The sequence below is a fragment of the Penicilliopsis zonata genome (assembly GCF_001890105.1).
Source record: "Penicilliopsis zonata CBS 506.65 unplaced genomic scaffold ASPZOscaffold_18, whole genome shotgun sequence".
In the NCBI taxonomy this organism is placed as follows: domain Eukaryota; kingdom Fungi; phylum Ascomycota; class Eurotiomycetes; order Eurotiales; family Aspergillaceae; genus Penicilliopsis; species Penicilliopsis zonata.
The window spans coordinates 382,781-399,365 of NW_019208926.1; the positions used below are offsets into that span (position 1 = coordinate 382,781).

At 51.3% G+C, this 16,585-nt stretch overlaps 8 protein-coding genes across 8 annotated transcripts; 5 read left to right on the forward strand and 3 right to left on the reverse strand.

The window, feature by feature from the left end:
- Positions 1-179: 179 nt before the first annotated feature.
- ASPZODRAFT_908080 (hypothetical protein) lies at positions 180-553 on the reverse strand. The gene has a single exon (XM_022730410.1). It carries the CDS (start codon positions 468-470, stop codon positions 216-218), a length of 255 nt encoding a protein of 84 aa, XP_022578167.1. The 5' UTR covers positions 471-553; the 3' UTR covers positions 180-215.
- Positions 237-1,201, forward strand: ASPZODRAFT_908014 (hypothetical protein). Its single transcript, XM_022730408.1, has 4 exons — positions 237-260; positions 317-818; positions 899-1,074; positions 1,134-1,201. Exons 2-3 carry the CDS (start codon positions 522-524, stop codon positions 992-994), a joined length of 393 nt encoding a protein of 130 aa, XP_022578168.1. The 5' UTR covers positions 237-260; positions 317-521; the 3' UTR covers positions 995-1,074; positions 1,134-1,201.
- Positions 1,202-1,679: 478 nt separating this feature from the next.
- ASPZODRAFT_908077 (hypothetical protein) lies at positions 1,680-2,734 on the reverse strand. The gene is made up of 2 exons (XM_022730409.1): positions 1,903-2,734; positions 1,680-1,851 (listed from the first exon to the last, which is right to left on the reverse strand). The coding sequence occupies exons 1-2, from the start codon at positions 2,378-2,380 to the stop codon at positions 1,811-1,813; spliced, it is 519 nt and encodes a 172-aa protein (XP_022578169.1). The 5' UTR covers positions 2,381-2,734; the 3' UTR covers positions 1,680-1,810.
- A 1,808-nt stretch (positions 2,735-4,542) lies between these two features.
- ASPZODRAFT_136111 (hypothetical protein) lies at positions 4,543-5,407 on the forward strand. Its single transcript, XM_022723982.1, has 4 exons — positions 4,543-4,718; positions 4,770-4,932; positions 4,997-5,088; positions 5,144-5,407. The coding sequence occupies exons 1-4, from the start codon at positions 4,576-4,578 to the stop codon at positions 5,178-5,180; spliced, it is 435 nt and encodes a 144-aa protein (XP_022578170.1). The 5' UTR covers positions 4,543-4,575; the 3' UTR covers positions 5,181-5,407.
- A 174-nt stretch (positions 5,408-5,581) lies between these two features.
- ASPZODRAFT_136113 (hypothetical protein) lies at positions 5,582-8,708 on the forward strand. Its single transcript, XM_022723983.1, has 4 exons — positions 5,582-6,525; positions 6,596-8,269; positions 8,325-8,405; positions 8,458-8,708. Exons 1-4 carry the CDS (start codon positions 5,803-5,805, stop codon positions 8,569-8,571), a joined length of 2,592 nt encoding a protein of 863 aa, XP_022578171.1. The 5' UTR covers positions 5,582-5,802; the 3' UTR covers positions 8,572-8,708.
- Positions 8,709-11,228: 2,520 nt separating this feature from the next.
- Positions 11,229-12,922, forward strand: ASPZODRAFT_146004 (hypothetical protein; the record flags this gene model as incomplete). The annotated part of the gene is made up of 3 exons (XM_022725132.1): positions 11,229-11,432; positions 11,479-11,703; positions 11,786-12,922. 3 exons carry the CDS (start codon positions 11,229-11,231, stop codon positions 12,920-12,922), a joined length of 1,566 nt encoding a protein of 521 aa, XP_022578172.1.
- Positions 12,923-13,113: 191 nt separating this feature from the next.
- On the forward strand, positions 13,114-14,604 carry ASPZODRAFT_909954 (hypothetical protein). The gene is made up of 4 exons (XM_022730412.1): positions 13,114-13,437; positions 13,500-13,978; positions 14,032-14,340; positions 14,394-14,604. The coding sequence occupies exons 1-4, from the start codon at positions 13,426-13,428 to the stop codon at positions 14,449-14,451; spliced, it is 858 nt and encodes a 285-aa protein (XP_022578173.1). The 5' UTR covers positions 13,114-13,425; the 3' UTR covers positions 14,452-14,604.
- An 8-nt stretch (positions 14,605-14,612) lies between these two features.
- ASPZODRAFT_136116 (hypothetical protein) lies at positions 14,613-16,477 on the reverse strand. The gene is made up of 2 exons (XM_022723984.1): positions 15,792-16,477; positions 14,613-15,738 (listed from the first exon to the last, which is right to left on the reverse strand). Exons 1-2 carry the CDS (start codon positions 16,272-16,274, stop codon positions 14,758-14,760), a joined length of 1,464 nt encoding a protein of 487 aa, XP_022578174.1. The 5' UTR covers positions 16,275-16,477; the 3' UTR covers positions 14,613-14,757.
- Between the last annotated feature and the right edge of the window lie 108 nt (positions 16,478-16,585).

Here is a 16,585-nt window from a genome sequence, read left to right on the forward strand (position 1 = left end):
GGGGGTTCGGTAAGACTGCCCAAGCGAGATGACTCCGTGGTCTGTAGACAATCGCCGTGAAGCAATTGGCTCTCGACGAAATTGGGGGCTTTCCCGGGAATTCCGGTCGGATGCGGGATAGTCGCATTAGCCACAGTCCCGTCACGTGGAGCTGCTCAGCCTCGAGGTGTGGCTGGTGAGCTCTCTGGCGTGTTCACTGTCCTCAGTACGATATACTAGGTACAGTCTTCCCCATAAACCCAGCGACTTCTCTGTCCAGGGTCTGTTTTCTCTCGAGTGACAGGGCTGCCATTGAGAATACTAATTCTATTAATAGTTTCTACCACCGTTCCCTCAGAACAGTAGACTTGAGCAAGACGACGAAGAAGAAGAAGCTCGACAACTCGTTTACTAAGGTGAAACGTAGACTGCCCTCGAATCGTTTCATAGGATAATAAATTTGCAACCAGGTAGAGACAAGTATAAAACATTTCCCGTGGAGTGATAGTCAGAAAGAAGAGAATTCAAGACGTTGAGACTAAATGGCGGGGTCTCTTCCCCTCTCCTCCCTTCCCTTCCCTTCCTCCCCTCCCTGGTCTCTTTCAAAAACACACTCCAACCCTTGCCGAGAGGTCCTCAGAAACCTCCAGCACCCTTTCACTGCGATTTCCTCTTCATCTCTTCTTCTGTTTTTGCCGCCTCAAGGACAGAGTCAACAGCTCACGCTGCATTCCCAACAGCGCAGCGCACTGGACCCCCTGCTCGATTCTCAACGCCTTCTGACAACAAACACACCAGACACCCCCCCCCCTGAGACCAGGTGGCCATTCTTGGCGTTGGCAAGTTTCGTGCTTTCTGTTCTTTCTCCTTTCCCCCGAGTTATCCACATGATCAATCGACCCAATGCTGATCTCCACAGATCATGATTCTTGCAGGGGAGGGAGGCGCCCGTCTGTTGTTCGCCTCCCATCTGATTTTTTCTTGTTCTTTGAAAACTCATGGACTCGCCTGTTGAAAACACAACCAAGGATACCCATACGCAAAGGGACGGAACCCCAGGGCTACCGAGGTACTTCCGCGCGGGTTGGAAGATAGGTGAGTCGTCAACTTGCAAGGACAATAAGGACAACCGCAGACGCATCCTTGCGGGGTAGATAAGTCTACCCCTCTAGGCAAACACCCCAAGCTTTATGGGAGCTCTTCCCTTGAATTTGCCATCTCAGGAGGATGAGCCCCATGAAGAAAGAAAAGAGGATACACCGATTCAGGGTAAAAAGGAGAAAGCGTTCTTCCGGAGACCAAAGTCGTCTTCGAACAGGTCCCGTCTGTGCATTTGGAGGGGTAGCAGGGAATTGAATGGACGGATTCTCTACTCCAACGTCCCTAGCGATTGACGACAATTATGGGAACCCATTAAACAAATCATCTCTCCCGTTGGTAAGACCAGCACCGGGATATATCCCATACGACGTCCCATCGGGCGCTTACTTTGCGCCGCCGCATGACTTGTCGTACCTCGGTACCTGCATACCAATGGGCTGTCGTTTAGGATGACTGGGAAACATCCCATTTGGAAGAGGGAGTTTTGATTCTTGAGAAATTTAGGTGCTTCTCACACATATATGTTGAATGCGGAAAAAAGACAGCGATTGCGCAGCAACCTATCAACACACACACGGTTGCACGATGGACGGCAAGAAAAGGCTCGTCGCCGGTTCTTGTCACCCGCATGGGCCGGATAGCACGGAGCTTCGAGGCTTACTCCGTATGAGGCACAATTTGCTTGTCTTCGATCAAGTGTGACATGTGTGTGCCGTCATGTCCATGCACTTTATGACATGACAGCTTGTGTTGGTGGCTCCGGCATGGCTACTATTACGTATTAACAGTCTGCATATGTCCTCGTTTTTCCTGACAGCTTACCGCTTGTTGCCAGTCTGTATCTTCTTGCTTCATGATGCCAGACTGTTGGTTGGCGCAGTTGGCGCAGGTCGAGATGCCAGGCTGTCGACAGCAGCAGCGATAGGAAGTTTATCATGGCTTTGCTTGAACTGAAAAAAGAACGAGGCGAAACCCAACCCCAGGGCATTGGGGTCGTTGTCTCAATCATGACAACAACCTCGAAGAAGTTTCTCAAATGAGTTGAGGGATGAAAAATCTCTACATATCTCAGAAGTATCGTGGTATTTTGGATCTGGAGAAAGGAAACTGAAAAATGCAGGGAAGAAAGGAACGAGCGGCGAAGATTTCGATAAAAACAGTCTCTCATCTCAGGAATCGATAAATCGAAATGGAAAACAAAAATGAAATACAGACAGGAAAGGTAAAGAAGGCGGCCTTGAACAATGGCTATACATCTACTGGAGATGATGATAGCATTGATAGGTACAGTGCAGAACATAAGAAAGAAGAAAGAAAATAAAAAACCGTTCTGGGCCAGGAAGGAAGAGAAGGACCAGAGAGGAAAAACTTTTTTTGCTGGAACAAAACGTGTGTTTATGTGTTGCACAGGGGAAAACACCACCACATTGATCCAGATTTAGAGAGGCGATCTCTCATCATGTAGATGAGCGGCATCCCTGGTCTTCAATAGATCAATCAGTGCTGTGACCAAGCAGTCCCAGCTGGAAGGAGCAAGCCTTAATTGTTCACTTGCCTTGGACGGCATGAATTGAGTGCTGGACGGTCTCTTTGGGTTGAGATCTGCGCAGGGCGGCTGGACCGGGGGATGAGAGACCAAGTACCGTCTTGGTCTCAAAGGCAAGAATTCCCAGAGTCTATTGGAACCTGTCAACCTATCCAAGTGAGGGATGGGAAGCAGAACATGAAATGTCGTTCAGCAGCTGCATAACTAAGTATCAATCACCACCCGCAATGGTGAAGGGGGATTGAAAAGGGGACGGCCCTCGTGGAAAGAGAAGCAAGGGTGGTTCAGAGGGCATTGTGCATCACACACTCGCTGACCCGGCCTTCAATGAGTCGGGGGGGTATGGATGAGTGCAGGCCCAGATCTTTGCAACTGGGACATGGCGCAGGTGCACGTCCCATTTAAATCCGGAATGGCACTCTCACTCAACTTCGAAGTTGCGTCTTTTGAAGCATCCCCGAGATGGGCCCAGATGGGAAACAGATCCCCGTGAGAACGGCGTTTGACACGGTTTCCAAGGGAAAGAGGGAAACTGGAAGGGAAAATAGATTCCACGTCAAGTCCGTGGGCAGTTTCGTTTCAAGCTGCGCCGGTCACCAGGGACCGATACGCAGAACAGTGAAGTCGACAGATGCCTGCATGATGACCCAGTTCTACAGAACCGAATGAACAAGATCGGAGCATAGACTCCAGCGACAAGCAGTGTTGTCGATTGTTGGAGTAGAGCCGTCCATCTTTATTCTTGGGATTAGCTGACTTTCCCAACGACATCCAGTGAGCAGCAAAACTTACCACGGAACATTTGTCCACATGAGATTCCATCCCAAATTGCATCTGGATGGCTAGTCAGAAAGTCAGCCTCGAAAGAAGTTCGTTCAGTGGAAATCATCCCACTTACTAGAGCAGCGACAAGTGAACAACCCATCGACAGGGGCCACGACATATAGCTCAGAGCGCAAGCCGACGCTTCGAGATACAGAGAGGCAATTGGAGAGAAAAGTAAGGGAGTATCTTGAACTTCACCACAGATAGTTCAGATACTCTGGCTGCAAGTATCGAGTCAGTAAGTGAAGCTGTACCAGGGATAAGAGCTATACTTACGAGGAAGCCAGATCTTCCTAAATAGATGACATCCAGTATGTCAAAGACATGTCGATATATCAGAGATATACGAGCCATCTGTCGAAGAGTGTCAAAGGGCAGTAAAGATATTAAAAGATATCAAGATATCAAGATATCATGGATCTATGAAAGATCTGTCAAAGGATTTCAAACCATGTCATATCAGTGAGGGATCACTAAGATCCTGAAGACCACTGAAGGACCGATGAAGAAGAAGAAAGAAGAGATCAAATAGAGGGAGAGGAGGGGGTATTTATAACTTTCCTAGGAACCCTATTTTGGAGCTAACCATCTAGCGAAGAAGAGGGAAAGTATGGTGAATAAGTTATTATCTTTTACGTGAATATATAAGAGATAGATATGAATATAGTGCGTGAATATACTGTAGGCTAACGTGAATATGACTTCCTCTACGTGAATAGGCTGTAGGCTACACCCCTTATCAGATTAGAAGGCACCTGGTACCGTATGTAGAAAATAGTACTGTCTACCTGTAAAAATGTTTCTATAGTCTGGGTAATACTCGTAGTGGCTATAAGTCAATTCCATACAACTCTACCAGGTAAGAATGAACGTAATACTGTTCCACTGTAGGTACCTATGTACTACTGTTTCGCAGAACAGGCCTGAATGATAAGGGATTCGCCAAAAATAATAAGTAATACAACAAGCTATTCTTTCCTTCGGCTCGGTGATTTGAAAGTTGACCGAACCGAGGCAAAAATATGTCACCAATGTCATGTTATATACCTATCTCTGGTAGTTAACGGTACTTGCCCATTCTTCAATAGCAATAGCCGTCTACAATACAAACTAGAAAAGACAAGATGGCGGCCAAATTCACGGTCAAGTCTCTCGATCACCTTGTTCTGACTGTCCGCTCTATTCCGGAGTCAGTCGCCTTCTATACCACGCGTCTGGGGATGCGACACGAGATGTTCACGTCCCCGGCGGCACCGACTGTCCAGCGGTAAGCTATTGCCGGATTGTTTATACAGATAGTATCAAGCTAAAGGGGTAGCCATGCGTTGATCTTTGGCTCGCAAAAGATCAATCTCCATGAATCGGGAAAGGAGTTCGAGCCCAAGGCTCAGACTGTGATGCCGGGTAGTGCCGATCTGTGTTTTCTAACGGGCGAGAAGGTCGAGAATGTATTGCATGCGTTTCGAGAGGAGAACATCGAGGTATCTTTGCTTCCTTTCTTCTTCTTCTTCTTCTTTTTTCTACCACAGTCAGCTGAAAGTCTAGGTTCTGGAAGGGGGTAGGGTCGTAGAGAGGACAGGGGCGGTGGGAAAGCTCCGCAGTGTGTATGTGAGGGATCCAGATGGAAATCTGATCGAGTAGGACTTGATTCCTTCTTCGTGGATATGAACTGTACACGCTGACGATGGATAGGATCTCAAATCTGTCTGGAGGAGAAGAGACGAGTTGAATCGAGTTGTCGACAGGAATGTGTGCGAACGTCTAGTCCTGTCTAGGCAAGACCCTGGAGTCGTTGCCTGAGGCAGAAGGATCTTAATGCCTGAGGCAGTATACTAGTTATCAAGACAGTGGCGCAGTAGTAATAAGGAGGATCTTTGCTGTCTGCCAAAATACAGTATTTTCTGTGGACTCTAGAATCAGTCTCTGAGTCATTGAATCTTCTCAATATCAACGCCACTCCAGATCTCCAATCAAAACGAGCACTAATACTCCGTCCAGACAGTGAAACACCAGAAATAAAACCTCAAATCTGAGCTCGGGATATTCCGGCCGAGGATACCCAATCCGGTAAGCCTCTCGGAGTAACGTCCCAACGCGGCAGTCCGAAACTTCTCTCTGAATGACGACAGAGAAGTGGAAGGCTCGATTCCATCGCTGCCTACGACCAAACTCATCGCTGACGCTGTAAATAGTACCACGGGGATGACGCGGGGAGACAGTCGCCTTTTGTTTTCATTGCTGGACATAGGTTACTGTGTTTCTCAGGGGGAGCTGGATATGTGAAGCCCACCGTGGCAAATTGCTTCTTCCCACGGAGTGCCTGCTAACTGCCAGCAAACAAAAATTAAACCATGGAAGACGACTTTGAACTCTTCGGCGCCCATCAGGGACAACACCAGACATACCAGGGCCAAGGCGACCGCGAGAAATCACCGCCGAAGCGTCGCCGGCCGCCGCTGTCGTGCACGGAATGCCGCCGCCGCAAGCTGAAATGCGACCGTCTGCTGCCCTGCAGCCAGTGTGTGCGGTCGAAAACCGCCGACTCGTGTATCTACACGGGCTTGCAGCCGGAGATGCGAGCCCAGCGCCAGCCGTCAAGCGAGATCGCTGCTCACCAGGATAACACCTCCCCGTTGGCGATCTCCTCGAACGCGATTTCCGTTCCGCGGCCTCCCGGCGGCCTCCCCTCCGCCAACACAACCACCACCGCCATAACCACCGTTGCCGCCGCCCAGAATTCGTCTCCTTCGCAGGCTGGCGTCTTCGTCTTTGACTCGAAGCTCAAGAACCCCGCCCACCGCATCACCAAGGCGCCGCGCCCGCCGGACGAGGTGCACGAACTGCGTCGGCGGGTGCAAACGTTAGAACACGCGTTGGCCAGGGCGGCCAACGTGCCGACCCCGGAGCACTCAGGATATGACGGCGTGTCGGAGATGGGGTTGCGGTCAGTGCCGCTGCATCAGGACCAGATCCTCGACGATCACGTCGAGAACCTGGCGGATGCTTGCTTTCGAGGGAAGATGAGAAAGACACGCTACTTCGGCCGGTGCCACTGGACGTTGTCGGTGTCGATCGTCAGTTTCCCCCCCCTTTCCCCCTCCTTTCTGGCAGGACTCTACTTTATAGAATACTAACTACTTCTAGTTCCAGGATATCCGCAAATTTCTCAAGGAGACACGGCAAAACGAGGCGCACCGGTCGGAATTCAAGTCGATGAAACGCTTCAAGTCGGAGGTATGGGGCAAGGAGAAACGTGATCACCAGCGCGTTCTGCAGAGCACCTCCTTCCGACTGGAGGACCTTCTGCCGTCGCGCGCCGTGGCGGACGAGTTGGTCAATCTGTACTTGACGACTTTTGAAATGACCCATCGCATCCTGCATGTCCCGACGTTTCTCGAGCAGTACAACGCCTTCTGGGCCGCGGCAACCCGCCCGCCCGACAACACCGTCTTCGAAGCCATGCTGCTGGCCATCTTCGCGGCAAGTAGCTCCTTTTTGGATCCCAATCTCAAGGTTCTAGGCGATGAGCCGGCCCCCAAGGTCGCCTCGCGCTGGATCCTGGCGGTGCAGTCGTGGCTCCCCTCTACCAATGTCAGCTCCTGGATCGATATCCGCTGGCTGCAGGTACAGTGCATCGTTGTTATTGCGCGACAGGCAACAGCATGCGATGGAGACATCGTCTGGGTGCATTCCGGCGCACTATTACGCTCGGCGATGATGATGGGCCTGCACCGGGACCCCTATCGGTTCCCGAGCATGACGAGATTCTGGGCGGAGATGCGCCGTCGGCTCTGGACAACGCTGGTCGAACTAGAGATCCAATCCTCGCTGGACAGCGGTGTCGCCCCCGCCATTGATCCCGAGGAATACGACTGCGGTCTGCCGTCGGACATTGACGACTACGATCTGATGGATGACAAGAGCGACGACCCTCTACCGAGGCAGACGACCGACTCCTTCACCCGTTCGACCTTCCAGAAGGTCATGCTCCGCTCGCTCACCTTCCGACTCCGGGTCTCCAAGTTGGTCAACTCGCTCAAGTTCAGTCTCAGCTACGACGAGGCGCTGCGCCTCAGCGAAGGGCTGGAACAGCACCTGAGAGATGCGTCCATCGCATTCGCCCCTTCGTCGAGAGCTGCATCGCCGGACATGGACCTGGCCGCCTTCCCGCGGTCAATGTATGTTTTCCTCCTGCGACGACATTTACTCGCTCTCCACCGCCCGTTTTCCCTGAGTATCGTCCGGTCTCCGAAATTCGCCTACTCGCGCAAACAGTGCCTTGAGGGCTCGCTGGAGATGCTCACCCTGTTGGAGCCCGTGGGCAACAACTCTCCCTCCTCCTCCACTTCCGCCAACAAGCCGACGGGACTGTCGTTCTCGCTCATCCCGCGCATCGCTCAGCTGAGCGGAGGCATGTTCCGCGACGAGTTTTTCCACGCCGCCATCACCGTGTGCGTCGAGCTGTCCCTCCAGGCTGACGAGTATGCCGCCTCGGCGTTAACCTCGATGAGCAGCGGTCCCGCAGCAATGACCTCCCTGGTCTCGCCGCTGTCGGATATGGTCCAGTCGCAGCAGGACGTGCTGATCCGGGTGGTCGAACACGCCCTCGATGCCTTCGGGCAGCGTCTGGGACCCGCGGCCAAGGGCGGGAAATGTTACTTGTTTCTCAACCTCGTGCTTGCCTCGGTCCGCGCACGTCTCAAGGGCGAGGACTCGCTGAAATGGGTGGAGGAGGCCTCCAAACGGACCATCCAGAACTGCAAGGAATTGCTTTCTGGCGTTCCCTGGGGGGAAGGGCATCGAACACAGCCGCTTGAGGTATGTCTTTTCACTTTTCCCTTTTTTCCCGTGTAAATTTCTGACTTTATCACAGTCTTCCGGTGGCGGCATCCAATCAACCGTCCCAGTGCCGCAGTTTGATCCGTTACTGTCCACCGATATCCCTGGAATTTCAGTAAGCTTTTTCTTTCATCTGTCATGAAACATTCATTCACTAACCCCAGCAGCCGTTTGATTTCGATAACCTGTTCGACATGTCCGAATACGGACTGCCCGAGATGTGGGAGTCGAGCGATTTCCTGCCTCCATTTCCCATCGATCCACCAGCCATGCATGTATAGAGCCTGGTCTACGGAGTATCCCGAGCGCCTGCATTCGGGAGCATACATAAAGACGAGAGTCATGAGATAGATTGTATATAGTTACCTACTTAGTTATTATGATACCACTTAGACTTTAATAGATGCCATCTTCCCTCTACTCAGTCTGCTGTAGCCTAGGCGTGTCACTGCTAGTCTAGTGAATGGGGCTTTGTCCAGTGAATGGGGCTTTGTCCAGTGAATGTCTCAATCAATGAATGGATGTCTATATAAATCCATACCCTTTCTCTACTTCTCTCTCCATCTCCATAACCTATATATACACTTTGATATCCTTCTCTCTATTATATCAACCTGGTTTTCTATCAGCCTATATTACCTATTACTTATATTAGCTTGCGTACAGACTTGCTTGCGGTGATCGCAATAGCTTCAGAGTGTCCTTTGCATAGAATCCGCAAGGAAGAAAAACAAAGCAGTCCCTGGCGAATGACAGATAGAATCCGGCGATCAGGTACATCACATCTCTGGCATTCATCCATTTTTCTCTCAAGCTGCTACGTGTTGGAAAGCCCTTGCCTGATGGCACTCTACCTAGCCTGTCGGTATACGGGAAGATCTACAGATATTCCCGGGTCTACAATCGACAGCAGTATGCGTGGGAACATCTAGGCTGACCCCATGGATTTCTGAAGATTCAATATCAGTGCGTTGCATCCCCAGGGGTAAAACGCATGAGACACGGGGAAGGTCAAATAGCCATCCCCGGACTATATGTTCGTGAGAAGGGGAAACAGCGTCCTCATAATGACCATAAAGCCATCGCAGTCTTCTTTAGCCTTCGTCTTTTCCTTCCCTCGCCGAGGATGGCTTTGGATTGAAGATGAGATCCTCAAAATCTCCCCAAGAAGGCCACGATGGAATTCTCTCGCATATGCTGGGGGCTGCGGTCATGTCGGCGACGAGAATGGAGCCTGACCCGAAAGACAGCTTGGGAAAAAAATACCGTCATCGCGAGATGCGACGACGATCATGTTCCATTGTTTGAACAACTCTATTGATGCCCATTCCGCTTGTAGTGGTTCAATTGGCTGGACCTTGCCGCTTCGACGATATTGCCTTCTTCTTAGCTACACTTTCTCTTTCGCCAGTGCCAAGGAGAATACCAAATGGGACGAAAGAGGGCTAAAATCATATCCCTGGCTTCACCGATCTTGAAGTGGTATGGAAAAAGAAACCGTATGGGAGGTCATCATAGCTTTTGCAAGCCTCGGGCCTGCCCAGACAAAGGAGAAGTACTTTGAAGACTCAGAACGTCGTATCCGTGGCTATGCAGCTAGACTGCTTCTGAAGGACAACAGACGTGCCGTTCTAGTTGAACCAGCTGGCTCTGACTTGGTTCCCTTGTTTGGACAGAAGCACCTGGACACCCAGCTAGGAGCCATGATAATGACTCAGGTACGGCGTCCGCAAAAGATGCAATGTACGATGAAAGAAATGGCCTCTACCTCTGTGAGCTCACCTTTGACCGGGTGAGGGAAAAGTCGAGGACGGAAGCCTAGAAGACAATGCCTGTAAGTTCAACCCAGTCTCAACTTGCTCATTGCTCACTGGATAGGCAATCTCATCCAGGCTGCGAAAGTCTTTGCTCGTATTGAAAGAAGTCGGAGAGGATGGGTTCAGCACCAGGTGGATAGAGACGATACAGTTGGCACTTTATCTCATGATCCCATTGAGGCATCTAGTCCAGGATATCGGTGGTTGAACCGTTTTCGCTACAGACGAAGCTGTTGAATTTCAAGGCCGCCTGCGGCCTTTCAGACTAGATGACAGTATCCTTTCTCCAGTCCAGAGACTGTCTCTGATGGGAGCTGCTCAACAACAACTCACAGAACACCATACTTGCATGTTGGCTGACAATCACTGGCAGTAGCGATACCAAGGCGCCACTTTAAGAGGATCGATGAGAGAAACCATCCACTCTGTTACCCTCGAGGCCTCGACCTGGTAGAAAGCTGACCTCCTCTCTGCCTGCTCGTTGTCATTATTACACCGCCGTTATGACGGAGCCAATTGGCGGGTGAGACCAACGGTCCATATCGACCGAGACCCGGCAAATGTTTCGATTAATAAAACTTTTTGTTGCGATAGTGGGAAATGGATGAAGCCCGTCCGCGCAGTAAAGGGGCAAACAAGGTGGCGCCACATCGAGCAAGGAAGGGTTTCGTAAAAAAATCAACATTCGGTGATCCAAAAAAAAGAGAATCACGGTTGATGGCCAGCTTTTTCGATCTCTAGTACCGAGAGAAATTAGACTATTGATCCACATGAACGGTTTATTGTCTGTTGACCGTCTTTCGGCGTGCATGAGAATCAGCAGGGAAACTCTTCGTAGCAGGCAACAACAATAGACTGCCAACTGACTAGTAGAAAGGGTGATCTGACCATAAGAACCCCAAACCGCGGAAATCATAATAATAATCATAATAATAATAAGGCCACTGTTCCACTCGTGTCATGCCAGTCGGATCGCCTCCTTCCGGGTGTTGCAATCACCACCACCTTATTGGAGCGCGGCTTCTCTTAAAGTACAAAGTTGAGCAAGTTAGAGTAGGCAACAAGCTGTGCTTTGTCCAGCTTCCTGCAAGTTGAGAGGTGTCGTCGTCGTCGTCGTCGCCATGTTAGAAATCGTCAGCAAAGTCCCCCTCGTCGTCGGCGTCGCGGCGCTCCTCTTCCTGCTGGTCGTGGGAAACCTGCTTAAACAGGTGTTATTCAAGGACCCGACAAAACCGCCCGTTGTTTTCCATTGGATTCCGTTTCTAGGCAGCACGATCGTGTACGGTAGAGAACCCTTCAAGTTTTTTGAAGATTGCCAGAAAAAGGTAGTGACTATCACCATCCTCACCGGAGCTAGAAATGATCTAAGAGCGAGCGAGTGGTGCTGATAGAAGCCAGTACGGCGATGTCTTCACTTTCATCCTGCTTGGGAAACCAACGACAGTCTGTCTGGGAGCGAGTGGGAATAACTTCGTTCTCAACGGGAAACATCGCGAGCTCTCGGCGGAAGAGGTGTATTCGCCCTTGACGACGCCAGTCTTTGGAACGGATGTCGTGTTTGATTGTCCGAATGAGAAATTCATCCAACAGAAGAGGGTAAGAGAATGGAAGAAGAAGGAGAAACTTGATCCCCTGAGAGGGAAAAAAGTCACTTTTCTGCTGATACAATGGACGTTAGTTTGTCAAGTTCGGTCTCACAGCCGACGCCTTCCGCTCATACGTGGATCTGATCGCCCTTGAGACGGAAGAATTCATCGCAAAGAGGTCAGAACTGCAGGGAACAAATGGGATCCTCGATGTGCCGCCCGCCATGGCCGAGTTGACCATCTATACGGCATCGCGCTCGCTGCAGGGCAAGGAAGTGCGCGCGCAGTTTGATTCGACCATCGCTGACTTGTTCCATGACCTGGATATGGGCTTCACCCCAATCAACTTCATGCTTCCCTGGGCACCACTGCCCCGTAACCGGGCCCGCGACCGCGCGCATAAGAAGATGGCCCAAGTCTACATGGAAATCATCCAACAGCGGCGGCTGCAGGGAGGGAAAAAGGAGACCGACACTGAGGACATGATCTGGAATCTGATGGGGTGCAAATACAAGGATGGGCAGCCCATCCCAGACAAGGAGATTGCGCACATGATGATTGCTCTCCTGCTGGGCGGTCACCACTCGTCGAGCGCAACCATCTCGTATGCGATGCTGCAGATGGCGTCCAACCCGGCCATCGTCGAGGAGTTGTACGCCGAGCAAGTGCGCGTGCTGGGTCCCGGAGACGCGCCACTCACCTACGAGGGCTTGCAGAAGCTGACGCTGCTCGCCTTCACCGTCAAAGAAACGCTCCGCCTGCACAACCCGGTCCACTCCATCATGCGGCAGGTGAAGGTGCCTCTCTTCATGGAGGGAACCCCCTACGTGATCCCTCCCAGCCATGTCGTCATGGCTTCGCCTGCAAGCAGCGCCCGCGATCCGCAGTATTTCCCCGAACCGATGACATGGAACCCGCACCGCTGGGAGGCTGTCAAACGGGAGGACATTGACGACAACAACGACGATGAAGAAGAGGAAGACAACACCAAGGGGCTGACGGGCAAAGGGTCTAATAGTCCGTATCTCCCCTTTGGAGGCGGGAGACACCGCTGCATCGGCGAACGGTTCGCCTACATCCAGCTGGGTGTCATCCTCGCCTTGTTTGTGCGCAACTTCAAGATCAAGAACGTCGCTGGTGTCAAGGGCACCCCGGAGACAGATTTTTCAGTTAGTTGCCCCTTCTTCTTATACGTCTATGCCTTTCAGTCCAATGCTAATCTTGAATAGTCTCTCTTTTCCCGTCCGATGTCTCCAGCCAAGGTGCTCTGGGAGAGAAGAAAGCCATACAAAAAGGAGTGACTTGTTCGGTCTTTGGAGGACAAACAAAACTAGAAAGCCATACTATTAGTTATTAATATCAGTAATTAGATATCTTCAACTCCATAACAATCTTCCAGTTCCCTATGGTTCCTTATCTACTGGTCTTCCAGCAGTAAATGCGATGAATTTGACTCACTGGCAGTGTATCAACGCGGAAAATCCATCAATCTCGAATGTTTCAGCCCCTCTGACGATCCAGATACTCCCAGACACGGGAGAACGTGGCTGAGTCGTCGTTGAGCTGGTGTTGTTGTTGTTGTTCTTCTTCTAATATTAATGTCTCGGACAGGCACCGACCAACCAATCACGGGACTCGCCCCTCCCTTCTTCTTCGTCAGCGAATCCTGCTTCTCTCCAGCATCACCACGCTTCTTACAAGATGGAGACCCCATCGACTGGGCCCGTCGGGGATGCCAAGGAGCGTATGTGATCTATGGATTTGAATAATACTGATACCTATCTTTGCTGAAAGTCTTGTTACCAGCGGTCTCGAAGGAAGCCCACGCTCGACGACGTGATCAGGTTCGTCGCGCACAACGGTATATATCATTTCTTTTATCACCCGCCCCCTACTCCCTCTTTTCCCTGGCTTCTGCTGACTGGCAGGAAACACCGCGAGAGGAAGGAAAATCACCTGCGTGCTCTGGAAGACGAGCTGCATGATCTGTACAACTTTATCTCCCTTACCGAAGAATTGAAGGAGCAAGCGGCTGAGAATGCCTTCCTGCGGGACCTTTTGGTTGCGCACAGTATCCCCTTTCCAGCAGGTGTGCCTGCTGTGCGGAAGGGATATCTGGCTGAGGTGCAGGTTGTGGGGAAAGATGCCTGCCAGTGTTTGAAGGTCACGATGCCGGATCTCGAGCCATGGTCCAGCTCAGACACGGCAGGCGTGGGCCAGACTCAGGATCAGCCACATCCGCATAGGTTACATCGAACCCAGGTTGGTGTGGACTTTGTGTTATCGTATGTCATGGGCGTTGGTTGGCTGTGTCTTCCAAAGTTAACTAACTCAAAAGGCTTGAGCAACACTGTCTAGAACACACACGCCGTGGATACCCGTATGAACCGTCTGGCCACGCCATGTCGATGCAAGGCATTTTATTGGCGGGTGCACCGGAGACTCTCCACGAAGGCTCGGAATGGGAGACCTCAGCCGCAGAGCTAGACCGGCTCTTTGAGCTGTCCGGTAGCTTGGGTCTGGAGGGTTTCATCACCCCGGTCCAGGGGTGGAATCGAATCAAGTCCCATCCACAGTTCCACGAGCTGACACCCATCAAGTTGGAGGAATTGAAGCAAACTTTGGCTGAAAATATGAAGTGTTTCGGGTACGTACAGCTCTCCTGTCCCTCTGCTGTGCATGGCCTTGCTCACAGTCTAGATTCGGGTCCATCATCGAGGAAGATGTGTTCGACGACCTGCTCTCGCGGTTCATATAACCTAGGCCAGTTCGTAAGTATGTTAATGCCTTTACTTCGAGCTGTCATTAAGATCAAGACAACCGATTTAAGAAGAATGCCTAGGCAGCACTTCTTGACTTACTACAGTACTACAAGTAAACACCATGGCTTTATGTTTAGCTAAGGTAGTAGCAGGCATGGAAAAATGAAATAGAACTATATCTTCTATTCTTGTACTATCATAATCTCTTCCTGGCAAAGCCTAGGGTATAATTTCAAGGAGATTCAAAAGGGTAATCAAACATTAATAACTCATTGTATAATACATATGCTTCTCAAGGGTAATTATGAATGCATGTAATCTGCCTGCAAGAACTTTTCCCACCTGGGATCTACCAAAGAACGCACCCTGTCGAGCAGTTTCCCAGCGTGGCCGTTGAAGAACCACAAAGTCTGCACGGATGCCAATAGCGTTCCGTACTGAGCGAGGAGAATCAAGGCGCCCGGATGCATGGCAAGGAGCAAATCGAAGAAGCCGTCTGCAAGATTCAACGGCCACGTCCCTAGGGCATCCCAGATGGTAAGCGTGTGACCCATACGGCTTGCAAGGGAGATGGCACGGGTGAGTTCCACCGCGGCGTTGTTGTAGAGTTTCGTGTCACTTTCGTTCCAGGGGTGAAACGATGCTGAGCAGTTTCGTATCGAGAGGAGTTTACAGAGGAGAGGGTCTGTCGGGGATACGACGGTTTTTTGGTCGTTGTGTCGCCATAGAGAAGCCAGGGGCCCTATCGGCCCGCAAATAATGTTTTCCCAGCAGGAATCAAGGAGGTTACATCGTGTGCGGAGGACTTCCATCCAAGCAGCAATGGTGGTGGTGGTGGTGGACTCGCGGATGAGGAGCAAGCTGTCCGCATCATCGGCACGGGATAGGGTGTAGATCATCATGAAGAAGCTGAATGCCATGACGGCGTTGCAGTTGTGACTGCTGATGGTGAGCATTGCGTGGCGGAAGGTCGGAAGAGCGGCGTCGTGGTGCTTTGCCGCGGTGGCTCTGTACGAGAAGGCCCCCCTGGAAGGAGTGATCTGGGCGAGATGCATGGCGGCGCAGGAGAGCATTCCCTGGAGAAGGAAGTGGAAGTTGTAAGCGATTTTGGGGACGGCAGTCTGAAAGGCAGTCTGCGTCTCGGGGCGAGGATCGATGGTCTGGCTTGTATGACGGAGATAATGCCGAAGCAGCTCTGAATCGAGCGAGTCGAGGTGATATTTCTCGATTAGCCTTTGCTCGATCTCCGCAAGCGGTCCATCTGGTGAGGCGGGAGAAAAGTTCTGTTCAGATTAGCAAGTGATAAGATGATCGACCACCGGGAATAAGCTCTTACCAGCGTCACCGGGGCGAAATCCCTTCGACTGCACCCTTTCTCCGGCTGGACTTCTTCCGACCTTTCCCCCGTGAAATACTTGAGGGCGTTGCCTCGGAAAAAGGTCTGCACCTGCACGTTGCGCCAGTCGATGCCGTCCCTGGCCGACATGCGATGGACGGTCATCCAATGCTGCTTCATACGCTTGACGGTGACGCAGAGATGGCCACAGCCGGCAAACCGACAGGCCACTCCGTTCTCGACCGGCAAGACGGGGACGGGGAACTGGGTGAGGTCGGGATAGACGACCTTGGCGGGGTCTGCGAGGTCGAACTGGCCGGCATACTCGACAAAGGGTCGACGGTCGCCGCGATGGATGTGATGGATCTCCTTGAGATGGCGCGCGACGGCATTCGGCTGGATGGCATAGCGACACTGCATACACACCAGCACCCGATGGTCGGGGAGATATTTCAGGAGGTCTTGGGGGGGGGACGGCGTCATTCTAGGCAGCAGCGATTTCCCACCAGCAGCAGCAGCAGCAGCAGATTTCTCCCGCACTCTTTGAATTAGAGAACAATAATAGGGGAATAGTACTAGTACTTGGTAGAAATGATTGAGGTAAGTAGTAGGACTCTAGGGTAATCCAAAGAATTGCTTCATCTCCTGGGCAGGTTGCTACTAATTATATACTCTGTAGAGGAGGTATTATTAGCAGTGGACAATGTTTTAGATAGTACTCAACCACCACGAGCTAGTATTAAACCCTATTGTTAGTTGCCACGCTGATGCTTGTTTTCCACTGTGACTGGCAT

Excerpts from the sequence above, each read along its gene's own strand:
- ASPZODRAFT_908014 (XM_022730408.1), top strand. The coding sequence starts at position 522 with ATGGCGGGGTCTCTTCCCCTCTCCTCCCTTCCCTTCCCTTCCTCCCCT. Across the intron at positions 819-898 it reads GGTGGCCATTCTTGGCGTTG|ATCATGATTCTTGCAGGGGA; the intron begins GCAAGTTTCGTG and ends TGATCTCCACAG.
- ASPZODRAFT_909954 (XM_022730412.1), top strand. Across the intron at positions 13,979-14,031 it reads GGTGTGGACTTTGTGTTATC|GCTTGAGCAACACTGTCTAG; the intron begins GTATGTCATGGG and ends CTAACTCAAAAG. Across the intron at positions 14,341-14,393 it reads GAAAATATGAAGTGTTTCGG|ATTCGGGTCCATCATCGAGG; the intron begins GTACGTACAGCT and ends CTCACAGTCTAG.
- ASPZODRAFT_136113 (XM_022723983.1), top strand. The coding sequence starts at position 5,803 with ATGGAAGACGACTTTGAACTCTTCGGCGCCCATCAGGGACAACACCAG. Across the intron at positions 6,526-6,595 it reads GGACGTTGTCGGTGTCGATC|TTCCAGGATATCCGCAAATT; the intron begins GTCAGTTTCCCC and ends AACTACTTCTAG. Across the intron at positions 8,270-8,324 it reads ATCGAACACAGCCGCTTGAG|TCTTCCGGTGGCGGCATCCA; the intron begins GTATGTCTTTTC and ends ACTTTATCACAG.
- ASPZODRAFT_136116 (XM_022723984.1), bottom strand. The coding sequence starts at position 16,274 with ATGACGCCGTCCCCCCCCCAAGACCTCCTGAAATATCTCCCCGACCAT. Across the intron at positions 15,739-15,791 it reads ATTTCGCCCCGGTGACGCTG|AACTTTTCTCCCGCCTCACC; the intron begins GTAAGAGCTTAT and ends TAATCTGAACAG.
- ASPZODRAFT_136111 (XM_022723982.1), top strand. The coding sequence starts at position 4,576 with ATGGCGGCCAAATTCACGGTCAAGTCTCTCGATCACCTTGTTCTGACT. Across the intron at positions 4,933-4,996 it reads TTCGAGAGGAGAACATCGAG|GTTCTGGAAGGGGGTAGGGT; the intron begins GTATCTTTGCTT and ends CTGAAAGTCTAG. Across the intron at positions 5,089-5,143 it reads CCAGATGGAAATCTGATCGA|GATCTCAAATCTGTCTGGAG; the intron begins GTAGGACTTGAT and ends GACGATGGATAG.
- ASPZODRAFT_908077 (XM_022730409.1), bottom strand. The coding sequence starts at position 2,380 with ATGTTCTGCACTGTACCTATCAATGCTATCATCATCTCCAGTAGATGT. Across the intron at positions 1,852-1,902 it reads ATACAGACTGGCAACAAGCG|TAGCCATGCCGGAGCCACCA; the intron begins GTAAGCTGTCAG and ends AATACGTAATAG.
- ASPZODRAFT_908080 (XM_022730410.1), bottom strand. The coding sequence starts at position 470 with ATGTTTTATACTTGTCTCTACCTGGTTGCAAATTTATTATCCTATGAA.